General features: G+C 43.3%; 1 protein-coding gene across 2 annotated transcripts in view; it reads right to left on the minus strand.

The window, feature by feature from the left end:
- sirt6 (sirtuin 6) overlaps positions 1-22,253 on the minus strand; it is a 48,447-nt gene extending 26,194 nt beyond the window's left edge. The window contains exons 1-3 of one of the 2 annotated variants that reach the window (XM_043720874.2): positions 22,138-22,253; positions 15,318-15,445; positions 9,645-9,827 (exon numbers count right to left, since the gene is read on the minus strand). In XM_043720874.2, coding sequence (XP_043576809.2) covers positions 9,645-9,827; positions 15,318-15,445; positions 22,138-22,203 — 377 coding nt within the window. In that variant the 5' untranslated portion in view covers positions 22,204-22,253. The remainder of the gene's footprint in view (positions 1-9,644; positions 9,828-15,317; positions 15,446-22,137) is intronic. The other variant, XM_043720875.2, reaches the window with a different exon arrangement.
- Between the last annotated feature and the right edge of the window lie 3,893 nt (positions 22,254-26,146).

The raw sequence follows: 26,146 nt of genomic DNA on the forward strand, positions 1-26,146 counted from the left end.
TGCATCATAGGATCTCAGCTGTGATACCAAATTTTGGAACTGGATGGGTCACACATGGAGGAGGTAGAAAGAATTATTTAAGAAAAACCTTTAAATAGGCTGATCCAGACAGCGGGGTTGTTATACAAAAAGCGTAGCAACAGCCATTTCATAGGGATTAAAAAACCCAATGAGTGAGTGAACAGAGATTACACAGAACAGAGATAAAGTTAATTTTCTGTTTAGTTTTTGAGAATAAAAGGTTGAAAGACAAGAATGGCTTTAAAAAAAAGCAAATTAATTTAACAGACAATAGGTGGAGTAGGCCATTCAGCCCTTCTAGCCAGCACCACCATTGATCATCCACAATCAGTATCCTGTTTCTGCCTTATCCCCATAACCCTTGATTTCACTATACACAAGTAACACTTCTTTCTAAGATTTGAAGGAAGTTTTCAAAATCATGAGGGGTCTCGACAGAGTAGATAAGCAGTTAAAACAAAAGAATATTGCAAAGCTACAGGACAAGGGCAAGGACTAGCTGATTGAATTTGCAGAGACTCAATCGGCCACCTCTGCACAATGATCATTTTTGATTCAACAGCAAACTTTGTTTTAACTGGCGCCTTACAAACCAGCATTCTTGATGAATCAGCAAAAATCATATACCTGAAATATCAGATTTACTGTATAGTTGCGATCTTCACTATGGCCGAGTGGTCAGTTGAGGGTGCAAGTGAGAAGGCTCTCTGCTGGTAAGTTTTACTTAAGACAAAACAGCATTATTATTTAAGGGGTTTATGCTGTAAATAAAGTATAACTGTGCATATACCCCTGTGTTGTGTTTCTCTTAATTAGTGTGCATTTTTACATTGATTATGTGAACATCTTACTCAACTGGAATATTTAATCAACCAGTACAATCCTGATCCTATAGGTGTTGGTTAATTAAAAGTTTGCTGTACTGGCCTATTCAGTGAAACAGCCGGGGGAGTGCATCTGAAAAACTTCATTCTGCATAAGTGAAAGTCTCAGATTTTGTCATTTCAAACTTTTCATTGCTGCTTAAACCAACTTTTGCCTTAAATACTTCACCTCTGATTAGTGTATTGAACAACTTGTTGCCAATTTGACCTTTCAGTCCCGGTCTATTTCTTCTTAAATTGGTTAGGTGGCATCAAACGTGCTTTATACAACACATCTCAGGAGGCATAGGCCAAAGACTTCCATATATTTTCCACACATTCCTTGGCCATTTTTGATTAAAAGTGATTTTTTTTCCCAAGAACAGAAGTTTGCCCCATAATTTTCCACTTCTTTTTCAGAACCTTTCGTGATTGATTTCCCCTGCTGGAGTATTCTCAAACTCTTCTTTTCCAACACTCAAAGGCATTTCCCCTCTAATAAATTGCTGTGGCAAAACTCAACATGCTTGACTCTGTTTAGTGCCATGGAATGTGGCTATCTACAGGTACTTGAATCCAGAATGAGATAAGAGTGGCTGAGGCTTGATTTAAGCTAAAGCCGAGGTCTGTTCCTTTGTTGAACACTATAACTGAACTGAGAAGCATTTAAGATTAGAGTCCACCTTTACCTCAGCTTCTCAAAGAATCTATTCAAATAGACAGCAACTAAAACCTACAAGGAGGGAAGGTTAATAGTACAGTCATACACCATTAGCAGGTTTCAGCATGCACATAAATAGATCACAAAAGACCAACCAATGCTTGGCACTCTGAACGCTTTAAATAACCTAAAACCAATATCCACAAGATGCTGCCTAATTCAACCATTGCAGGCAAATTCACATTTCACCGCAGAATAATGTTTAATACAACACATGTACTGAAAAGAAAAGCCCTTTTAAAAAAGAAAGATATAATAGGAGAGAAGCAAGGTCCATTAAACTCTGACAAGCCGGACCAGAAGCTGGAAAGTCCAAGGACCATTATTTGTTTTATTCTTTGTGGAATGAGAGACATCACTGACAAAACCAGCAGTGCTTACTCAACCTCAACTGCCTTTGGGTAAGTATCGACAAGCAGCCATTTTGACCCACTGTAGTCCATTTCATGCAGGTATTCCAGGATTGTAATCCAGCAATAGCGAAAGCAGACCAACGGATTGCCAATTTAGGATGATATATGACTCAGTGAGGAAGAAGCAGATGGTGGCTTCCACATGTCTGCTCCACCTGCCCTTTTCAATAGCACTGCATGTTTAGAAGGTGCCACAGATAATTATCCTGCTTTTCAATGTAGTGCAGCATTGTCACAGTAGTTGCTTTCCAGATGTGGCAATCAATAGAGATCCTGCCTATCAAAATCAGATCACAGTCATAGAAGGTCACAGCACATAAAAAGGCCCTTTGGCCCATTGATTCTACACTGGTCAAAAACAAGCACCCAACCATTTTAATCTCTTTTTCCAGCACTTGACCCTCTGCCTTGGCGTTGTGAGTGCACATCGAAATACTTTTTAAATGATTGAGCCTTGAAGATTCTAAGAGAAGCTGTGAGCTCTTCTCATATCTTGTGCACCATTTCTGTGGTAAACAGCCTGGTCAAAACATTTAAAATGAGCATTTTACTCTCATGCTGTGATGAGGAGGCACCGATGTTAGATTGGGGTTGACAAAGTTAAAAATCACACAACAGGTTATAGTCCAAATAAACTTATTGGTACTTCCAAATAAACTGTTGGATCATAACCCGGTGTTGTGTGATTTTTAACATTGCTCTCAAGTTGACAGGTATGTTTTTTTAAAATTCATTTGTGGGACTTGGGTGTCGCTGGTTGGCCAGCATTGATAGCTAGCCAACCCTATTTGTCTTGAGAAGGTGGTGGTGAGCTGCCATCTTGAATTGCTGCAGTCCACTTGCTGCGAGTTGACCCACAATGCCAGTAGGGAGGGAATTTGAGGATTTTGATTCAACAACTGCAGAGGAATAGCGGTATATTTCCAAGTCAGGGTGGTGAGCGGGTTGGAGGGGAATTTGCAGGTGGTGGTGTTCCCAAGTACTTGCTGCCCCCCTTGCCCTTCTAGATGGAAGTGGTCATGGGTTTTGGAAGGTGCTCTCTAAGGATCTTTGGTGAATTACTGCAGTATATCTTGTAGATTGTACACACTGTAGCGACTGAGCGCCGGTGGTGGAGGGATTGAATGTTTGTAGATGTAGTGCCAATCAAACGGGCTGCTTTGTCCTGGATGATGTCAAGCTTCGAGTGCTGTTGGACTTGCACCCATCCAGGCAAACGGGGACCATTTCATCACACTCTTGATTTATGCCTTGCAGATGGTAGATAGACTTTGGAGTCTCAAGAGGTGAGTTACTCGCCGCAGTATCCCTAGTCTCTGACCTGCTGGTGTAGCCACTGTGTTTCTGTGGTGAGTCCACTTGAGTTTCTGGTCAATGGTAACAACGAGGATGGTGACACGGAGGGATTCAGTGATGGTAATACCGTTGAAAGGTGGTGAGAGTGTCTCTTATTGGTGATGGTCATTGACTGGCATTTGCGTGGTGCGAATGTTACTTGACACTTGTCGGCCTAAGCCAGATCTTGTTGCATTTGAGCACGGACTGCTTCAGTATCTGGTTGACTGTTGAATGGATTACAGTTAGAGAAAGACTTTTTAAAAAAAAAGCTAGACTCATCCTTCCAGTGCAAATGCAAATAAAAACTTGTCACAAACTTATCTGAAGAATGCCTGTACTGTTGTTGTTAAATTTTCCTCAAGTACACATGGAAGCTCTCAATTTAGAGGCAGAGCAGCTCCTCAGATAAACCTGGAGAAGATTGCTGAGAACGGCAGCTCAAGCCAGATTGTACAGCCTTGACACCGCTACTGTTCCTGGCAGCATAAACCCAGTAAGTTTACAGTAACGCCAGTTGAAGTGTATGAAACCCTTCATTCATAGATTTGAGAGAGATATCCCAGAGAATACTGAACCTGTAGTATAAGCTGCATGTTTATATTGTGAATGCAAATTTGTCAATTTTTTCATTTTGAAATAGCGACCTGTTCATGGTTGGGACGGAAATCACTCTGTACTCAGGATTTTAAACAGAGCTTGTACTGCCAGCTGGACTTACTTCCATTACTTCCTTGGACTGGAAAAATTTTTTTATAGAATTTTCTCTCCCCTCAGCAGCCTGGGTTTTTCACCTCTTCTAGATCACTTGGGTTTGGGTAGGGTGGAGCTTCTACTTTGTAATGCACAAGACATCACTTACAGTAGTTCTCGTGTAAAATTAGCATCTAAAACCTGGCACAAACACAAAGTGCTGGAGAAACTCAGCAGGTCCGGCAGCATCGGTAGAAAGTAAAGCAGAGTTAATGTTTCAAGTTAACTTCATTCTGAAGAAGGGTTACTGGAACTCAGAACTTTGTTTTTCTCTGTACAGATACTACTAGACTTGCTGAGTTTCTTCAGCACTTAGCTTTTGCTTCAGATTTCCAGCATCCTCAGTTCTTTGTTTTATCTGAAATACTGTTCTCCCAGAGAAAGAGAGTGATTTGAACATATTGTCTCCTCCAATGAGAAAGTTCAATTTAAAACAAATCCAATAATTAGAAATATACTGCTCGTGAAAATGTTTAGTTCATCTTTAAAAGGATACTTTGCATATGTGCCACACAGCTAGCTGACTATACCGCTAACCTGAACAAGCTAGCTTCTCACAAAGTACTGATTCACGATCAACCAAGACGACAATATATTGAACAAAAAAGGTCTTTGTATTATTAGATCAAATGTGCACAACCTTTCAACAAAATGATTACACAGGATTTAAATATCATCTCAAACAAGTGGAAATGACATTTAAACAGTGCTCACTTTGAATATGACTGAATTCATTCCCAAAAGCACTGAAACTGCAGAATAATTTTTCTTGTACTGAACTGGGGCAGGGTTTTTAAAAGGTCAACCTCTTCAGTTAGGTGTTTGGAAGACTTCACAGCAATACTGAAATGTATTTATTTGCTTCTAAGATTGGACTAGTTGTCCATTGACCTCAATCCAAAGGGAAATCGAAGTATTTTTCCATGCTCATGCAACGTCACCTCCCTCATTTACTATGTTTGTGCTCACAATGAAAGTCATTCTTATCCATAAATCTCAGGGCAACTCAGAACTATCTGGTCAATTGCCATGCCATTAACCTACTCACAATCATCAGTAAAGGGTAGTCACCTAATGTTAACAGGCGAGACTTAACAATAACCTGTATACTATGGTCAGATTGGGTTTAGCAGAACCACTCTGCTCGAGCTCTTTGTCGGCTTAGTCCAAAAAAGACCAAGAGCTGAATCCCAAAGGTGAGGGTAATGCCTTTGCTATCAAGTCGTCATTAAACTGACTGTGACATGAAGGAGCCAGGGCAAAAATCAAGTCTATCCTTTTCCATCACTATTTTAAATCTAATAGAATTATGGTCGCTGGCCCCAAAGTGCTCCCTCACTGACACCTCAGTCACCTGCCTTGCCTTATTTCCCAAGATTAGGTCAAGTTTTGCACCTTCTCTAGTCAGTACATCCACATACTGAATCAGAAAATGTTCTTGTATGCACTTAACAAATTCCTCAGCACAGCTGTCATACTATCCCTTATCAAAAATGCCTTTCCCCCCTCCTCTCTTGCCTCCCTTTCTATCCTTCCTGTAGAATTTGTATCCTGGAACATTAAGCTGCCAGTCCTGTCCATTCTTGAGCCATGTTTCTGTAATTGCTATGATATCCCAGCCCCATGTTCCTAACCATGCCCTGAGTTCATCTGCCTTCCCTGTTAGGCCCCTTGCATTGAAATAAATGCAGTTTAATTTATTAGTCCTACCTTGTCCCTGCCTTCCCTGACTGTTTGACTCGCTTCTGTTCTCAACTGTACCAGTCTCAGATTGATCTCTTTCCTCACTATCTCCCTGGGTCCCACCCCCCCCCCCACCTTACTAGTTTAAATCCTCCTGAGCAGCTCTAGCAAATCTCCCTGCCAGTACATTAGTCCCCTTCAATTTAGGTGCAATCCATCCTGTTTGTAGAGGTCACTTCTACCCCAAAAGAGATTCCAATGATCCAAAAATGTGAATCCTTCTCCCATACACCAGCTCCTCAGCCGTGCATTAATCTGCTCTATCCTCCTATTCCTGTCCTCACTAGCTCATAGCACCAGGAGTAATCCAGATATTACTACTCTCGAGGACCTCCTTTTTAAATTCCTGCCTAACTCTCTGTAATCTCCCTTCAGAATCTCAACCTTTTCCTTTCCTATGTCATTGGTTCCAATGTGGACAATGACCTCTTGCTGGCCCCTCTCCCCCTCGACAAACTTCTGCACCCTCTCTGAGGCATCCTTGGTCCTGGGACCAGGGAAGCAACACACTATTCTGATTTTTCGCTGGTGGCCACAGAAATGTCTGTCCGTACCTCGGACTAGAGAGTCCCCTGACACAATTGATCGCTTGGAGCCCGACGTACCCCTCATCGCATTACAGTCAGTCTCAATTCCAGAAACTTGGCTGTTCCTGCTACGTTCCCCTGAGAATCCATCACCCCCTACATTTTCAAAACAGCATACTAGTTTGAAATGGGGACAGCCACAGCAGGCTGCTGCACTAGCTGCCTACCTCTCTTACCTTTCCTGGAGTTAACCCATCTATGTGACTGTATCTGAGACATCCCCCCTCCCTATAACTGCTATCCATCACAACTGTTGTAAATTCCTCATTGCTTCTAACTGTCTCTCCACCCAATCCATTCGATCTGAAAAGATTCACAACCAACAGCATTTATTGCAGATAGAATCCGCAGTAACCCTTAAACTCCCACATCTGACGAGAAGTGCATATCACTCTACTAAAGACCATTTTTGCTCCTTCACAATCTGCAGACCCAGAAAATAACACCGTCTTATTCCTCTACAAAACACTGCTCCAGGTTAAATTAATAGTTAGGGCTTATATTTTAAGTTTAACAAGAGACATATCTCAAAAAACATATAATCAAGAAAGAACCCACGAAACTCAACTGCAGACTTTCTATAGGTCACGCTTAAAACAATTAACTTATCTGCTTCGGTGCTGTGAAACAGTTCCTCCAAGATTAATTGTGAATTTCACTGTTTGTTAATTTTCCCAGATACACTCCAATGTCCAGCGATACATGAATTCAAACAGCAAAGGCAGTAAATGTGCAGGTTCACTGTGGCGTCAGTTTCTTTCTCTCTCTCCTGCATTGACCTCACCGTGTGCTTCCCTTGTCTGTCCTTCTCCTTTCTAAAACTGCTGTTGTTTGGACTTTTTTTTCCCCAAAGTTCCAAAACAATGCAACAGCATATAAAACAGTAATTGCTCCTGGAATTTGAGGAAATCACCTCCAACATCTAAAATACATCAAAAAGGAACAGCTGTTACAGCCAGAATTTTTCCTGTCCTCCATCTGGGATTACCCAGAATCCTTAGCTACCCTAGCCCAGCTTCATTACGTAAAATTAAGTCCATCAACTCTGTTTCCTATGGGACTTTCTACAAGCTTTTCGAGTCTCTCTGGGGGGAAACATTTTAAGGATTCCGACCATTCCAAATCCGCTATTATTCTTGCCTATTATTTTTACAGTTCTCTGAGACTTGTCTACATTTCTGTCCTCCTGTCTCTCCCTTACAGTTTAGGGGTCTGTGATATACTCCTAGCAATGAGATTGCATCTCTCTTTGTTTTGATTTCTTCGCGTGTGGCCTCATTTTTGAAATCCTCTAAGATAACATCCCTCCTTGTTACACCTTGATCAAGATTGCAACACCACCACTTTTATATATACCTCCTGTCTCAACTGAAAAGTCAATGTCCTGGAATACTGAGCTGCCAATCCTGGCCCTCCTTCAACCATGTCTCCCTATAGCAATGAGATCATATCTCTATACATTAAACAGCACCTTCAATTCATCTGCCCTTGTTTGCAGTAAAATAAAGGCCCTCCAGCCTTGAAGCAGAAAACTGCAATCCTTGTAGCTTGACTGCATGCAGTAGATTAGGATGAATAGATTAGGATTATTTTCATTTGGAAGATGGAGGTTGAGCGGAGACCTGACTGAGGTCTACAAAATCATGAAGGGTACAGAAAGGGTGGACAGCAAGAAGCTTTTTCCCCCAGAGTGGGGGACTCAATTACTATGGATCACAAGTTCAAGGTGAGAAAAGAGATATGCGTGGAAAGTTCTTCACGCAGAGGGTGCTGGGTGCCTGAAACGCATTGTCAGCAGAGGTTGTAGAGGTATGCACAACAGCATCATTAACGATGTATCTAGACAGATACATGAATGGGCAGGGAGCAGAGGGAAAAGGTTCCTTACAAAAGAGGCAACAGGTTTAGATAGAGGATCTGGATCAGCGCAGGCTTGGAGGGTCGAAGAGCCTGTTCCTGTGCTGCAATTTTGTTTGTTTGTTGTTGAATATCTAATTACTTACAGATATGGATTAAATAATTGATTCGGGGGACAAACAGGTTGAAGATGTCAGGGCACAGTTGGTTGAAGCTGTCAAGAATATAACCTCAGGTTTTATTGTGCTGTTGCTGCTATGTGACTGAAGAACTTTCGGATATCTTCCCATTAGGAATCCACATCCTGCCTTTACTGCCTGAGTGGTGGGTTGAATGTGAAACGGACAATTCGATCATCAGTGTCTTCCCTACAAACCAGACAAATCCCAGATGTATTGAGAAGACACCAGGTCATACGTGAACGCTTATTGAAAGAGGCTGAAACAAGACAACAACTCACCTACTGTCTCACATTGTTTTCAATAAAAGGTTCAATCGCTGGCTCATAACATTCAGGATGAGCTAAGTAATATTCTAATCTACATCTACTAGACTGTGACAAAGCAACAGTATACCTTGCCTGTGAGAATTAACTTATAAATTCTTGAACCAATGTTCATTACAGAAGCATGGCTTGGTTAAACTCGAAATTACTTGTGGGTTAAATAGCAATACAAGAGACAAACAACTTATTGGTCAAATACCCTTAACAGCTACCAACTGGGCTCTGTACCATAACGTTGTTATTTTTAAAGTAAGACAAGAACTCCAGAGGCGTAAACACAAGATGCTGCACTATGGGAGCAGCTGCCTTTAGGCCAAGGCCTAAATTGAAGTTTCTCTCCCTGGCCGGACAGAAAAGGTCCAATTACCTTATTTTGAAGAGGGGTTGGGGGGGGCTGCGGTTTATCACTCAGGTGTTCTTGAAGATATTTATCACTCAACCAATATTCCTAAATAGATGACCAGATTGTTAGTTGTGAAATTGTGCTGCGTACAAATTGGCTGTTACATTTCTTCATTGGTTTAAGGAATGGGTTATGTCCATTTTGTTAGATTGTCTATCTAATATCCCTTGTACATTTGAATTCAGGATCTCAATGTTAGACTACGTACCAAACAGAGATTCTCCTTGCAATTCAATCATTGTAAAAGACAAATCTTCAAAACATTTTTAGTAGTGCATTCATTGAACTAATCTCTGTCCAGGTGTGCAGGTCAGATGGTATCAGCAGCACTGATACGTTTCTTCGGTATGTATATAAAGCATATAGCAGAGACATTCAAGGTTTATGAATTAAAATAAGAGTTAACCTGTCAGTAGGAATAAACAACAGCTCAAACATTTTACCTGGGAAAACCTGACCGTACATGAAGTCCATCCACATTCTGACTGACCACATACTTCACCAAACCGGCTCTCTGAAGTGCCACCAGTGCCATATGGGTTTTGGAAGGCCTGGCTTCCTCGAAAGTAGTGTCAAACTTGGGTTCCAGGCCTTGTTCCTCCATCGTCCACACACCCCGTGGTCCCCTGTCAACATCACCATTTAACAGTTTACAAATTGGGCTGGCAAGCTTTTGTTCTGAGAATGCTTGTAGATATCTAGCTGTGGCTTTCATATTTTGGCAGTACAAGACTGCACCATGATACCACCTCAAATGGAAGTGCCACTACATCGGATAAGTTGATTCACCTTTCTGCTTTACGTCGGCTTATCCAAGGAATTTTATGTAAAACACTGCCAGCTGACTCTTCCTCCAAGAGCATTGATTCTACCTTGAAGAAGGTAAGACACTATAGACAATGTGGTGTGCTAACCAGGTGGCAGTGATCCCTACCAGTAGACATTTTTAATCAACAGTTTAAGGAAAATGTTTAATACTGCAGAAAAATTCCCAAGATTAGTAAGAATTGTTGAATTAATTTAAACATAGCTAAGTTTGAAGTGATGCATTTTGGCAGGAATGAGGTGGAGACCTCACACTTGCTGCAGTTCTCTAAATAATTGCCAAGGATTTGCTTTCGTGCAGAGATCACAAGAGAAACAAAAAGCCGAAATTGTTTAGCTTGCATTGATCCTTTGTTAGACCATCTCCTTGAGTATTATGAACAGCAGAGGCTTCACATTATACTAGAAAAAATAGAAGCACTGCAGAAAGTGTAAAAAAACGTTCAATTGATGATATGAGAACTGAGGAGATGTGAGTAATATGAAACACTGGACAGCCTGGGCTATGAACTAGATGGCTGAATGGGGACCTAACATAACTTTTTAAAATTATGAAGGGTTTGATTATGTATATTTCACCATGTAGGGGAGACACAAACAATGAAAAATAAACGATGATTTGTGGTAGCACAGTGGCTCAGTTGTTAGCACTGCTGCCTCACGGCACCAGGGACTTGGGTTCGATTCCCACCTCAGGCAACTGTCTGTGTGGAGTTTGCACATTCTCCCAGTGTCTGCGTGGGATTCCTCCAGGTGCTCCGGTTTCCTCCCACAATCCAAAGATGTGTAGGTCAGGTGAATTGGCCATGCTAAATTGCCCATAGTGTTAGGTGCATTAGTGAGGGGTAAATATAGGGCAGGGGAATGGGTCTGGGTGGGTTACTCTTTGGAGGTCGGTGTGGACTTGTTGGGCCAAAATGGCCGGTTTCCACAGTGTAGGGAATTTAATCTAATCTAATGTGATCTATAACAGCCACCAATAATTCGAGTTGGGAACTCAGTACTTCTTCACCTGAAGAATGACAAGAATGTGAAGCTTGCTAACATTAAATGAGAGAGATGAACAGTATGAACATATTTAAATCAAAATGAGATAAATACAGGAGAAAAAATTTGGAAAAAATTATACTGTAGGTTACTGAATGTTGAATCCTTCCATTCAGATGTCCGCCCCTACTACATCCAATTGGCTATAATCAAAGTCACAAATAACACGCTACTTACCTTCGACAAAGGTGAACTATCATTCCATTCCAGATCTATAATCTTTTGTGTTGGAGTGGACTCATCTGGCCCCATGCTGCCCTAACTAATAATAGCCAGAGAATCACCTGCAATGACTGATCTTCCTTTTCCAATGCTTGGCATATGCCTGACAGTTTTACTATGTTAAAGGTACCATACAAATACAAGTTATTGATGATGTTGAGTTGGATGAAGTATATTGTGAAGCAGTGTCAAGCTGGTGTGGCACATAAACATTAGCACAGACCAGATGGACTCAATTGCCTGATTTTGTGCTCTAATTTCAATGCAAAAGGCACAGGCACTAAGGATATGGGTGCTTTCTCAGTTAAACACAGATTCTTTGCAAATTACAACTTCGCAATTCCAATTTGAAACAGTCAGCTGCATACACCATTTACATTTACATTGAATCTTTAAAAGGTGGACAAGGGTTTTCAGGATCTTTACAAAACTAGAGGTCAAAATTAAACAGAATATTGAAAGAGTTGATGACAAACTTGGTCAGAGGACAGGTCTAAAAGGGAATTCAGTAGTAGGCTTCTGATATAGACTTCTAGAGTTTGCAGTCTAGAGACTGAGAGATTGAGAGGGAAATTGCAGAAGAGGCCAGAGATAAGGAAGAGTTATGAAGGGTAAGGAAGGAAGTTAAGCACAAAAATGAAAATTTTAATTTGCTGGTGGTCTGGGAAACTGATAGCAATTGCAGGTCAGTGAACACAGAAATAATAAATGAATGAATTTGGTACAAAGTGGATAGAGTCAATAGAATTGTGGAGGATGCAAGGTTAATCAAGAGATTAGAAAAGGACACGTGAAGATGTCATGAGATGAGCTGAGACAGGAGTGGGCGCAGATGAGATTATAGAACTGAAATCTATTGTCTCTTTAGTTACGGTTGGCTTTGGTCTTCCTTACATTTAACTGGAAGAAAAAACAACTCATTGGAGTCTGGATGTGAGAAAAATGGCTGGACAAAGGCAGTGGAGGAATAGAGGGAGGTGGTGCTGGATGATATCAGCAATTTTGTGCAAGCTGATCCTATACTTTTAGATTACGTCACTAAGGGGAATATACAGCTGAGTAAAAAGATAGGGACCAGGTTGGATTCTAAGTAATGATGTAATGGTGAGAGAGAAGGCATTGCTGGCCATGAAAGGAACAATATGGAAAATAAAAACAATCAGCTTGGAACAGTGTCATGCAGCATTTTTATCATGATCCTAAATTACTTCATTTGGAGAATGAATGCCTCTTTGTCTGGAAACGAGATACTGGACACAAGGAAGGTCTAAAAGAAGCATAATACCATCAATAGGTCAAATTGATTAAAGATCTGCTTCGCATGGTATAATTTTAAAACCTCTGAGTTAGAACGAAACAAACTAAGTCTTAAGAGAATTCTTCACAATCATTAAAACATTGTTTCGTTTCCAGTTTATTTGAACATGAGTTTGGGAAATATTCCAAGGTGTACAGATCTACTGTCATGTTGATCTTTGCACCTTGCAGCCTAGGACACTACTAAGAGATAGTTGTTGCTGACTGGCTGCAAATGGATGGGAGGCAAACAAACAAAAGATTCCCTTGCTCTGCTTGAACAGCACCATGACAAGGCAATTAGAGAGAATTCATGTTGCCACATAGTTTCCTTGACACCCCGAAAACCAGCAACTCATTTCAAACCTGTAAACGTCATTGGACGGAGGCTCTTGTGGCATTGTGGTAGCATCCCTATCCATGAGCAAGCAGGGCTCAAGTCCCACCTGTTACAGAGATAATAATATCACTGAACAGGTTAATTAGAAAATAGTTATACATTCCAGATTCTACTAGAAAGAGGAACCTGAATAATCTAATGCCAATGACCTAATAAACCCTGTTGATCCCACAAACCCCAAACTGTACTTCAATGCCAATGACCTAATAAACCCTGTTGATCCCACAAACCCCAAAGTGTACTTCAATTATCAGTGATCTAACTATTTGCTACCACAATCAATACCCTGGAGTGAATATTCACCATTCAAACAATTTTTTTTGGGGGGTGGGGGGTGGAATCACACGGTGAGGGTATTTTTTAGAAAAATTGCATTTATGCATATACTGTCCCAAAATTCTCCACAAAGCTATAAACAGATAAAAACTGACACTAATATCAGGAGTGCCGATGAAAAACCATGGTGAAAGAGGTTGCATCTTGTGAAAACGGGGAGGCAAAGATTTGGATTCTGTATTTCAGAGAATGATACCTACACGGCAGATAACATGGTTGTCAATGGTAGAGACAATGGGGTGAGGGGAGGGAATTCACTACAGTTCAGCAAGAGGAGGAGGAGGGGGAGGAGGAGGAGAAGGTGGAGAAGGGGGAGGAGGTGGCAGAGGAGGAGGAGGTGGCGGAGGAGGAGGAGGAGGTGGAGGAGGATGAGGAGGTGGAAGAGGATGAGGAGGTGGAGGAGGTGGAGGAGGTGGAGGAGGTGGAGGAGGTGGAGGAGGTGGAGGAGGTGGAGGAGGAGGATGAGGAGGTGGAGGAGGATGAGGAGGATGAGGAGGAGGAGGAGGAGGAGGAGGATGAGGAGGTGGAGGAGGATGAGGAGGTGGAGGAGGATGAGGAGGATGAGGAGGATGAGGAGGATGAGGAGGATGAGGAGGATGAGGAGGAGGAGGAGGAGGAGGAGGAGGATGAGGAGGATGAGGAGGATGAGGAGGATGAGGAGGATGAGGAGGATGAGGAGGTGGAGAGGATGAGGAGGAGGATGAGGAGGTGGAGGAGGAGGAGGATGAGGTGGAGGATGAGGTGGAGGAGGAGGATGAGGTGGAGGAGGAGGAGGCGGAGGAGGAGGAGGAGGAGGAGGCGGAGGAGGAGGCGGCGGAGGAGGAGGCGGCGGAGGAGGAGGCGGCGGAGGAGGAGGCGGCGGAGGAGGAGGCGGCGGAGGAGGAGGCGGAGGAGGAGGAGGCGGCGGAGGAGGAGGCGGCGGAGGAGGAGGCGGCGGAGGAGGAGGCGGCGGAGGAGGAGGCGGCGGAGGAGGAGGAGGCGGAGGAGGAGGAGGCGGAGGAGGACGAGGCGGAGGAGGACGAGGCGGAGGAGGACGAGGCGGAGGAGGAGGAGGCGGAGGAGGAGGAGGCGGAGGAGGACGAGGCGGAGGAGGACGAGGCGGAGGAGGACGAGGCGGAGGAGGACGAGGCGGAGGAGGACGAGGCGGAGGAGGACGAGGCGGAGGAGGACGAGGCGGAGGAGGACGAGGCGGAGGAGGACGAGGCGGAGGAGGACGAGGCGGAGGAGGACGAGGCGGAGGAGGACGAGGCGGAGGAGGACGAGGCGGAGGAGGACGAGGCGGAGGAGGACGAGGCGGAGGAGGACGAGGCGGAGGAGGACGAGGCGGAGGAGGACGAGGCGGAGGAGGACGAGGCGGAGGAGGACGAGGCGGAGGAGGACGAGGCGGAGGAGGACGAGGCGGAGGAGGACGAGGCGGAGGAGGACGAGGCGGAGGAGGACGAGGATGAGGTGTAGTAGTAGAAGATGCTGAAGATATCGATATTGGGTCAATGAAGATTGGAAGAAGTTTCATTATGAATACACAGTATTTACAATGCAGACATACAATATTTGACCCAACAGGTCAGTGCATCTGTTTATGCTCCACATCAGCCTTTTCCCTTCTTATTTCATCCATTAATGCTCCCTTTTATTTACTACTCCCTTATTTATTTATCTATCTTCCCCTTAAATATTTACCTCAACTACCAGAAGAATTGAATTCCATCTTCCAACCATTCTCCAAGGAAAGAAGTGACTGTTTCATTCATGACCTCTAGTTTTTAACCAATGGAAAAGTGAAACATTTAATTTTAATTAAAAATTAAACATAATTCTGTATCTGATCTAAGTGTAGAGGCTTTAATATTAAAAAAATCAATGCCTCAGAAATACTGTGTGTGTTAACAAAGTAGGACAATTTTGAGCAAGCAATTCAGATACATCAGCAAATTGCATAAGTGGCACAGCTCTGTTTTAGACAAAAAAAAGTGGAGCCAAGACAGCGTACCTGAAGTCAGGAATTCCCGAAGAAGTGCTGATGCCAGCCCCAGTATGCACCACCACATACGAGGCATTTCGTACAAGATCAGCCAGTTCCAGCACCTTTCTCTCCAGCTCATCAGGAGGATCAAAATTCTGTAATAAACAACAAAGTGAAGTTTGGTTTCAATCCAAAATGCAACTGGGATGACTATGACCAGGTTTTGTGCTTTTTTCTGCTGGCCCAGTTTGCTGTGAAGCTGAAACTAAATAGAAATATCAGCTTTGATAATTTGGTAACATTCTCACCAGACCCTGAATGATTTTCCAAGCAAGAACTACCAGACTCAACTGCATAATCTTTAACACTCACAGCAGTGAACAGAGAATGCTGTTTTTCTAGTAAGACACTAGAGACCCTCCTGCTTAAGGTGTACAATTTGAGACAACTGGAAGAGGTTGACCAGAGACCTAGTTCATGGACCTCCATCAAACTCTGCCACCAAAAACAGATCATTTAGTCATTCATTCTCGTCATTTACAGTCATAGAGTCATAGAGATGTACAGCATGGAAAAAGACCCTTCGGTCCAACCCACTCCAAGGTCTCTTTGTTCTGCAACACTCCATAGGACCTGACCATTAAGTATATAATTCCTGCTAAGATTTGCTTTCCCAAAACGCAGCACCTCGCATTTATCTGAATTAAACTCCATCTGCCACTTCTCAGCCCAGTGGCCCATCTGGTCAAGATCCTGTTGTAATCTGAGGTAACCTTCTTCGCTGTCTACTACACCTCCAATTTGGGTGTCATCTGCAAACTTAACTGTAACTCTTATGCTCACATCCAAATCATTCATGTAAATCACAAAATGTAGAGGATCCAGCACCAATCCTTGTGGCACTCTACTGGTCACAGGCCTCCAGTCTGAAAAACAACCCTCCACCATCACCCTTTGTTTATACCTTTGAGCCAGTTCTGTATCCAAATGGCTAGTTCCTCCTGTATTCTGTGAGATCTAACCTTGCTAATCAGTCTCTCATGGGGAACCCTGTCAAACGCCTTACTGAAATCCATATAGATCACATCTACTGCTCTGCCCTCATCAATCCTCATTAATATTTCTTCAAAAAACTCAATCAAGTTTGTGAGACATGATTTCCCACGCACAAAGCCATGTTGACTATCCCTAATCAGTCCTTGCCTTTCCAAATACATGTACATCCTGTCCCTCAGAATTCCCTCCAACAACTTGCCCACCACCAACATCAGGCTCACTGGTCTATAGTTCCCTGGCTTGTCCTTAACACCCTTCTTAAACAATGGCACCACGTTAGCCAACCTCCAGTCTTCCAGCACCTTACCTGTGACTATCGATGATACAAAGATCTCAGCAAGAGGCCGAGCAATCACTTCTCTATCTTCCCACAGAGTCCTCGTGTACACCTGATCAGGTCCTGGGGATTTATCCATTTTTATTCATTTCAAGACATCCAGCACTTCCTCCTCTGTAATCTGGACATTTTGCAAGGTGTCACCATCTATTTCCCTACAGTCTATATCTTCCATATCCTTCTCCACAGTAAATACTGATGCAAAATACTCATTTAGTATCTCCCCCATTTTCTGCGGCTCCACACAAAGGCCACCTTGCCGATCTTTGAGGGGCCATATTTCCTCCCTAGTTACCCTTTTGTCCTTAATGTATTTGTAAAAACCCTTTGGATTCTCCTTAATTCTATTTGCCAAAGCTATCTCATGTCCCCTTTTTGCCTTCTTGATTTCCTTCTTAAGTATACTCCACTTCCTTTATACTCTTCTAAGGATTCACTCGATCTATCCTGTCTATACCTTACATATGCTTCCTCCTTTTTCTTAACCAAACCCTCAATTTATTTAGTCATCCAGCATTCCCTATACCTACCAGCCTTTCCTTTCACCCTGACAGGAATATACTTTTTCTAGATTCTTGTTATCTCATTTCTGATGGCTTCCCATTTTCTAGCCATCCCTTTATCTGCAAAACATCTGTCCCCAATCAGCTTTCAAAAGTTCTTGCCCAATACCATCAAAATTGGCCTTTCTCCAATTTAGAACTTCAACTTTAGATCTGATCTATCCTTTTCCATCACTATTTTAAATCTAATAGAATTATGGTCACTGGCCGCAAAGTGCTCCGCCACTGACACCTCAGTTACCTGCCCTGCCTTATTTCCCAAGAGTAGGTCAAGTTTTGCACCTTCTCTAGTAGGTACATCCACATACTGAATCAGAAAATTGTCTTGTATGGACTTAACAAATTCCTCTCCATCTAAACCTTTCACACTATGGCAATCCCAGTCTATGTTTGGAAAGTTAAAATCCCCAACCATAACCATCCTATTATTCTTACACATAGCTGAGATCTCCTTACAAATTTGTTTCTCAATTTCCCTCTGACTATTAGGACTTGTGTGAGTTTACTGCAGACACACTGTTTGTTACGTCTGTCCTTATTCTAATGACGATATTTCAGAAGTAATGCATTAAAACGCAAACATTTTAGACATCCTGCTACTGTACAAGACTGCATTTAACCCAAATGTCCATTCACACCATAGGATGAAACCAAATTAATTACTAGGAAGATGGGAATTCCTTTCTCTCCCATTATCTGCAAACAGTCTGCACAAAATTAGTTTTGTCTACAAATTAATTTGCTGAATGGAAATTCTTAACTGACATTCTAACAGAAAGGAATTTCCAAACTCAATAAATGCTCATTCATCTTTCAGTTTCTACGTGTGTTAACTTACAGTATGTTGCTTGTATTGAATATGGTCGCTTTGGAAGCTTTGAGCAAAAAGGAAACTTTGTAATTAAACAGTGGTTTTTACAATAGTCCAGAGTTACAACAAAATAGTTTCAACGTTTAATCACTATTACAGTGTAGACAACTTCAGCTGTCAATTTGCAGACAATATACATAACAAGGTAAAACAACCAGAATATCTATTTTTCATTGTTGCTTCAGTGATAAATATTGGCTGGAACATTGAAAATTATTTTTATTCTTCCTCAAACAGTATTGCAAAACACTTATTTTCTATGTGAGCGAGGAGACCTGCATCTCAAAAAATGCCCAGAAAAATGATCAAGCCTAACTACATTGATTCAGTTGCAGACATGACTGAGCAATGAAATATTCAAGGAAGTGGGACCAGTTTGAGGGATTTGTTCACACCCATGCTTTTTCTAATTTGTATAAATTACTTCGAGATGGATGTTGAGAGTTAAATCTCTAAATTTGCAGATGAAACTAAGCTAGGGAGAATCGTGAATTTTAAGGATGATGCCAAGTGACTTCAGAGGGACATTGACAAGTTGGCCAAATGAGCAGAAGAAGGGCTTATGCCCGAAACGTCGATTCTCCTGTTCCCTGGATGCTGCCTGACCTGCTGTGCTTTTCCAGCAACACATTTTCAGCTCTGATCTCCAGCATCTGCAGACCTCACTTTCTCCTCAAATGAGCAGACACCTGGCAGATGAATTTCAATGCAGAGAAATGTGAGGTAATTCATTTTGATGAAAGAAACATGGACAGACAATATAGGCTCAATAGAACAACTTTGAGGGGAGTTATAGGAGCAGAGGGACGTTGGGGTTCAAGTGCATAATTCTCTAAAGGTTAACAGGCATGTTGAAACAGTTGTTAAGGTGGCTTATAGGATCATTGGGTTCAGGCATAGAGTGTAAAAGCAAGGAAGTGATGCTACACCTCTACATGGCAGACATATTGAAGTATTGCATTTTGTTCAGTGTACCTAGAGTCATAGAGATGTACAGCATGGAAATAGACCCTTTAGTCCAACCCATCCATGCCGACCAAATATCCCAACCCAATCTAGTCCCACCTGCCAGCACCCGGCCCATATCCCTCCAAACCCTTCCTATTCATATACCCATCCAAATGCCTTTTAAATGTTGCAATTGTACCAGCCTTCACCACTTCCTCTGGCAGCTAATTTCATACACATACCACCCTCTGTGTGAAAATGTTACCTCTTAGATCTCTTTTATATCTTTCCCCTCTCACCCTAAACCTATGCCCTCTAGTTCTGGACTCTCCGACCCCAGAGAAAAGACTTTGCCTATTTACCCTATCCAAGCCCCTCATAATTTTGTAAACCTCTATAAGGTCACCCCTCAGCCTCCGACCCTCCAGGGAAAATATCCCCAGCCTGTTCAGCCTCTCCCTGTAGCTCGAATCCTCCAACCCTGGCAATATCCTTCTAAATCTTTTCTAAACCCTTTCAAGTTTCACAACATCTTTCCTATAGGAAGGAGACCAGAATTCCAACAGTGGCCTAATCAATGTCCTGTACAACCGCAACATGATGTCCAACTCCTGTACTCAATACTCTGCTTATTTAAGGAAAGCTGTTAAAAGCCCTGGAGAAGGTACAATGGAGAATAAGGTGAGGAATGAGACATTTTAGATAAAGAAAAAATTAAAGAAATTAGGCTTATTTGCCTGGTGCAGAGAAAATTAAGAGGTGATCTTATTGAGGTATTCAAAATTATAGAAAATTTTGACAGATATTGCATTTCTACTAGTTGGTATGTCAGTGACTAAGGGTCAATTTCAAGACTGTCAGCAACAGAGCTAGGAGTGAGGTAAAGAAACTTTTTTACTCAGTTATTATGATTTTGAATGGGTTACTTGAGATAGGCGGATCTCATAGGTGGTTTTAAAAGAGAGCTGGATATACATTTGAATGATGAATTTAGACGGTTCAAAGAAAGGGCTGGAGAACAGGACTAGCTGGGTAGCTCTTTCGGGAGCTGATACAGACATGATGGATCCAATGGTATCCTCTGTACTATAAATTTCCAAGATTCTATGAGCTGTGGGATCACAGAGTTGGGTGTTTGGACTTGAAAGAACTATTTGGTGCAGGCACTTGCTTAGTTGTGGGTTGAAAATTATAAGAGTATTAGATTGAGACTAATTGTTCACAAGATATTTTAATGGTCTCATTTGATAATAATTACTTATACTTTGACCTGCCAGGTGAGGACATTGAGCAAGAGGTTAGGACAGCTCAGCTACAACACTCAAGTCAAAGATGTCAAATGCACACAAATTCAACCAGGTTTTCAGCATCAGACCCCAGAACAATAGGTGCAGGAGTAGGCAATTCTGCCCTTCGAGCCTGCACCACATTCAATATGATCATGGCTGATCATCCTTAATCAGTATCCTGTTCCTGCCTTATCTCCATAACCCTTGATTCCACTATCTTTGAGAGCTCTATCCAACTCTTTCTTAAATGAATCCAGAAACTGGGCCTCCACCGCCCTCTGGGGCAGAGCATTTCACACAGCCACCACTCTCTGGGTGAATAAGTTTCTCCTCATCTCTGTCCTAAATGGTCTATCCCGTATTTTTAAGCTGTGTCCTCTGGTTCGGCACTCACCCATCAGCAGAAACATGTTTCCTGTCTCCAGAGTGTCCAATCCTTTAATAATCTTATATGTCTCAATCAGATCCCCTCTCAGTCTTCTAAACTCAAGGGTATACAAGCTCAGTTGCTCCAGTCTTTCAGCATTGATGAGACACTGGCTTGACCAGTTACATTTGGGACAATTAACACTGAAAATATTTTTCACAACAATACCTGAAGACTAGTTGAGCAGGTAATTGTTGACATTTTTATCTATTTTTGACCAGAGGTAATAAGGAACACTCTTCTCTATGAATTTTGCAATGGAATGCAAAGATCAACACAGTAATTACATAGACATTACTTCTAAAATATTGACATCCTCTGTGACAGCGACCTTGGACAGTTGTTGCTCCTTGAACTTTTTCAATCTTTGACATCAATCAACCTACAAAATTACAATGGCTTCAAGACCCTCTCATCAACTAGGATGCTTGAAAGGGCTGACTGCCCTCCTTGGTAGCAGCCATTACAGAGTTAGAGTTTTCCTCTGCCTATTCAAAGTCACACAGTATGGAAACAGAACCTTTGGCTCAACTCATCCATGCCCACCAGATTTCCCAATCTAAACTAGTCCCATTTGCCCGAGTTTGAGCCATATCCCTCTAAATCTTTCCTATTCATGTAGCTGTCCAAATGTCTTTTTAATGCTGTAACTGTACCTGCATCTACCACTTCAAATGGCAAATCAATCCACAAACAAATCACCATTTGTGAAAAAAGTGCCCCTCAGGGTCCTTTTAAACCTTCTACCCTCACCTTAAAATTAAGGTTTTGACTTCCATATCCTAGGGAAAAGATCTTTGCTGTTCACCCTATCACCTTATTTATGTGCCTCGTGATTCTATAAACCTCTAATGCCATCCCTTTTAAATAGTTGTTTCACCTGCATGCGAGCTTTTAGTGACCAGGAGAAAGTGAGGACTGCAGATGCTGGAGATCAGAGTTGAAAAGTGTGGCCCTGGAAAAGCACAACAGACGAGGGTGCATCCAAGGAGCAGGAGAGTTGTTGTTTTGGGCGCAAGTTCTTCATCAGGAATGGGGAGGTAGGCACTGAGAGATAAATAGGGATCTCACAGGGATCATTTTATGAGAGATAAGGAAACCAACAATCAACTCCCATTACTGGATGTCATGGCACAAAGAACACAGAACGGTGAGTGCACCACAAAGGTGTACAGGAAAGTCTCCTGTCCCTCCCTGCCCCCTCTCTCCCCACCCCCCACCCCAGCAAGGTCCCAGTCCGGAGGTGGCCGCCGAGGCCTCCTGACCCTCCCGGGCCTACCCGGGCGCGAGGTTACCCAAGACCAGGTCCAGGATCCTTCCCCACTGCCGCTCGCCCTCGGCGGCCCAGCCTCTCACCTCCGGAAGGCCACACTTGCCCTTGTGCTCGTACTCGGACAGTCCAGCCGCGTAGTTGACGGACATGGCGGCAGCGGCACCAACACCACAACAAGCTGGGCCGGGGCCGCGGCCGCGTGACGTCACCGGGCCGTGCAGGGAGGACCTCCCGGGCTCCAGAGGGCGCTGCAACACGGGGGCGGGGCGGACCTGGGGAGGAGGGGCTGGAGGGAGAGAGAGAGACAGACTGTGACTGTGGATGGGGCTGGGGAGGAGAAAATAGACTTGAGGAATGGAGAGAAAGTGGAGGGGCTGAGGAGAGGAGGGGTTGGAGGGAGAATGAAGATGGGGAGGGGTTCGAGCTGAGGAGAGGGGCAGAAAGATAGAACACAAGAAGCCATCATCTCTGAACTATTCAATATAGCCCCACACCTCTGTCCTTTCCCCATTGTCCTTCTCCACTGAATTGAAGTTCCTCATTCCTGGTGCCATTCTCATTAATCTTTTCTGCAATTGCTCCTGGGATTGGCACCTGTCATAAGGCACGGTGACTAGAATACACAACATGAATGCTCAAAATACACAGGACTGTGGACAAATCTGTCTCTGAAAGTAGAAGTTGCTGGGAGAAGGTGTATGGGACAAAAAAAACTGCAGATGTTGGAATCCAAGGTTGACAAATTGGAGGCTGGAAGAACACAGCAAGCCAAGCAGTGTCAGGAGGTGGAGAAGTCAAGTTTTCAGATGTAACCCATCTTCAGAACTGGGTGTGGGGGGAGCATGGTGGTGAGGTTTGGATAGATGAACAAAGGGCACTACCTGGTTGGTTGATGGGAGGAATGAATCCGGTTGGTGGCTGGAAGGAAGGGTCGATGAGAGGAATGTAAGAGGGTGGGTAGGGGCTGGGAAGGGAATCGGGCAATGGGAAGGGAGGTATTAGAAATTGGAAAATTCAACGTTGAGCTCTCTGAGGTGTAGTCTGTCCAGGCGGAAGATGAGGTACTATTCCTCCAATTTGCAGTTTGATTAGTTGTGGCAATGCCAGAGGCCAAGGATGATCATGTTGGAAGGGGAGCAGGAAGGGAAATTAAAATGGGCGGTGACTGGGAGGTCAGGTCAGCCCCTGTAGGCCCGGGTGAGATGCTCAGTGAAACGTTCCCCTAGTTTATGTTTGGTCTCCCTGATGTAGAGAAAACCACGCTGGTAGCACCAGATACAGTGAACTAGGTTGGACGAGAGGCAAGTGAACCTCTGTCGCACCTGGAAGGATTGTTTGGGGCCCTGGATTGAGGTGAGAGGGGTGGTGTGCCAGCAGGTTTTGCATCTGTTCTGCTTGCAGGGGAAAGTACCTCGGGGGTTTGGGGATGGGAGGTTGGCGGGGAGAGTGGCGCAAACCAAGGATTGGTAAAGGGAATGGTGCTTGCAGAAGACGGAGAGGGGTGGGGAGAGGAAGATGCTCTTTGTGGTGGTCTACTGGGAGTTGTGTTTAAGTGGCATTGAATGTGGAGACTGGTTGGGCAGTAGATGAGGACAAAGGGGACTCTCTTTATTGCTTTTGGAGGGGAGATTAGAGCCATGGAATGGGGAATGGAGGTGGTGCGGTGGAGGGCTGTCTGGATGATGGTGGGGGAAGATGTTCAAAATACATGGGCTGCTTAGACGTGCACAGACTTGCAATCCATCATTCTAGTCATTGATACTCAGCACTAATGGCAAGTAACAGGGGAGCAAGGGACCTTGACCTCATTTTAGGTAACCCTTCCTCACAAGGAGACAGTGTGGTGTTATGGACTCCACCAACCCACCCCCCCAGAATCTTCCCACAGGATACTCCAGAGATGGCTGGGCCTTTCACCTCTACCCTGTTTACCACCCTCAAACTGAGGAGAATGTACATGCCACAGGGTAAGAGACACTCAGCATGTCTGGACTGTTTAGATACACATTTCCTGGGGGTCACCTGACCAAACCTCCAAGACCAATGGACTCCACTGAAGGCCAGGCTTCTTCCGCCCCAGCTTCAGAATGCACTGCGACATAGTGGGACGGGGGAAAAAGAAAGAGTCTTTTGAGGGCGCATAGATTACATGAAAATAAGTTTTAGTATTTATAAATATATGTTCATTTCTCAGCATCAGCTGTGTGAATGAGTCAGTCTGTAGTTAGAATTGCAATCATGTCGCTAGTGATTCTTAAGAGGATCGGTGTCTCTCATGTAGTGTCAATGTAGTTATCTACTCTTACTCAACCAAGACTCACTATTTTTGACTATATACTACTTAGTACTGCCAAACATTTTCTGTGGTTAATCCCATACCACTTAATAGTTGTAAGCCCTGTAGACTAGTATTATAAAAAGGTTTGGTGGCAGAAATGTACCCGAGGAAGATAATTAACAACCAGATGCCAACTGCTGGCATTTCTTACAACAAATAATTTTTGAAGACATTGATGAATTCTTCTAATTCTGCTCCTGTCTGAGTCAGATGCTCAATGTCAACTCAAACACAGAAGGTAATATTCAGAGGACTACATCACCAAGAAAGTGAGCTTGTATGAATAAAAAAAAGCAGCCCTTGAAAACTAGGTATAGCCTCCAAAATCAAAAAAGCCCCCTTGGAGGGCGTGGGGGATCTTTGGTGCCCTGCATAATACAGCAGGGAAAAATGTCAACTTAGAGCTACAAAAATACAAGGACTGATTTTAATCTGATTTTTCCCAGGTATGATGGAAGTTCACCAACCTGAGATGTTTATTATCTCTTTACAGAAGCTGTTTGACCTATTGAGTATTTTCATGATTTCCAGTACCCACAGAATTCTCTTTTTATGATTTGAATCGGACCAGTTTGGTTAAAAAAAGTGGTGAGTCTGGGTTGGATTTTCTTTTCTGCTGTAATGAATGGAGTGTGAAAACCAGAAAGTTTTAAAATAGCCAGTAACTAAACTCATTCTGTTCAAGCAGAGAGTTGGTGATAGAGACCATAAAAAAGACATGCTCACAGATCGAGACACAGCACAACAGCGAACAGACACATATAGTGATACAGAAAGGTAGACTGCAACAATTGTGTGGTAGCATGAGTAGCTAGGTGGGGAGGATGGGTGTTTGGCAATGCTGAGTGGAGACTATCCAATCCCCCATTCCATTTTGAAGAATGGGAGCCATGTGTACTGATTAGCTTGCTGATGGAGATGCCAACCTCAGGGTTATCATCAGGGAACAGAAAGTCCAGCCAGCTTGTTGCAAACCTTAGGTAGGAAGCAGAGGCCAACAGCAGCTCTCATAATTTCAGCAGGGCTCCACAATTAAGTATTGTTAACACTTACCCTGTGGGGCTTCAACTGCTGTTCAGCTCAATTTTACTTTTATGCACTTGTGAGAAGTGGGTGTCGTGGGCTGAATCAACATTTTATTGCTTGTCCCTAGTTGCCCTTGAGAAGGCGGTGGTGAGTTTCCTACTTCAACCGCTGCAGTTCATGCACTGTAGGTTGACCCACAGTGCCTTTCAGGAGGGAATCCCAAGACTGTGACCCAGTGACGCTAAAGGAATGGTGATATATTTACAATTGAGGATGTGGAGTGCTTGGAGGGAAGTTTGCAGGTGGTGGTATTTCCATGTATCTGCTGCCCTTAGCCTTCTAAATGGAAATAGTCATGGGTTTGGAAGGTGTTGTTTAAGGAGCTTTGATGAATTTCTGCAGTGTACCTTGTAGATGGTACACACTGCTGCTACTGTGTGTTGGTTGTGGAGGGAATGGATGCTTGATGATATGGTGCCACTCAAGTGGGCAACTTTGTCATCAAAGTTTGCTTTGTCACAAACTGAAGACCCTGGTATCTGCTACATTGGTATCGCGTCTTTGTATTCACATGAATTTGAAAGGTTCTTGATGATTCAGGTAGGTGTCTTAGCCACCTGTGGAAATCAGGATCGACAGGAGGTGAGAGGGTAAAACTACTGTTTAGAAATTAGCACTGCCGTTGTCTGTTTTCCAAAACGTAGAGGGAGTTAGAATGGAATCTGCAG

The sequence above is a fragment of the Chiloscyllium plagiosum genome, unplaced genomic scaffold, assembly GCF_037043375.1.
Source record: "Chiloscyllium plagiosum isolate Xiang-an unplaced genomic scaffold, Cpla_swu_hap1 HiC_scaffold_28, whole genome shotgun sequence".
NCBI classification, from domain to species: Eukaryota; Metazoa; Chordata; class Chondrichthyes; order Orectolobiformes; family Hemiscylliidae; genus Chiloscyllium; species Chiloscyllium plagiosum.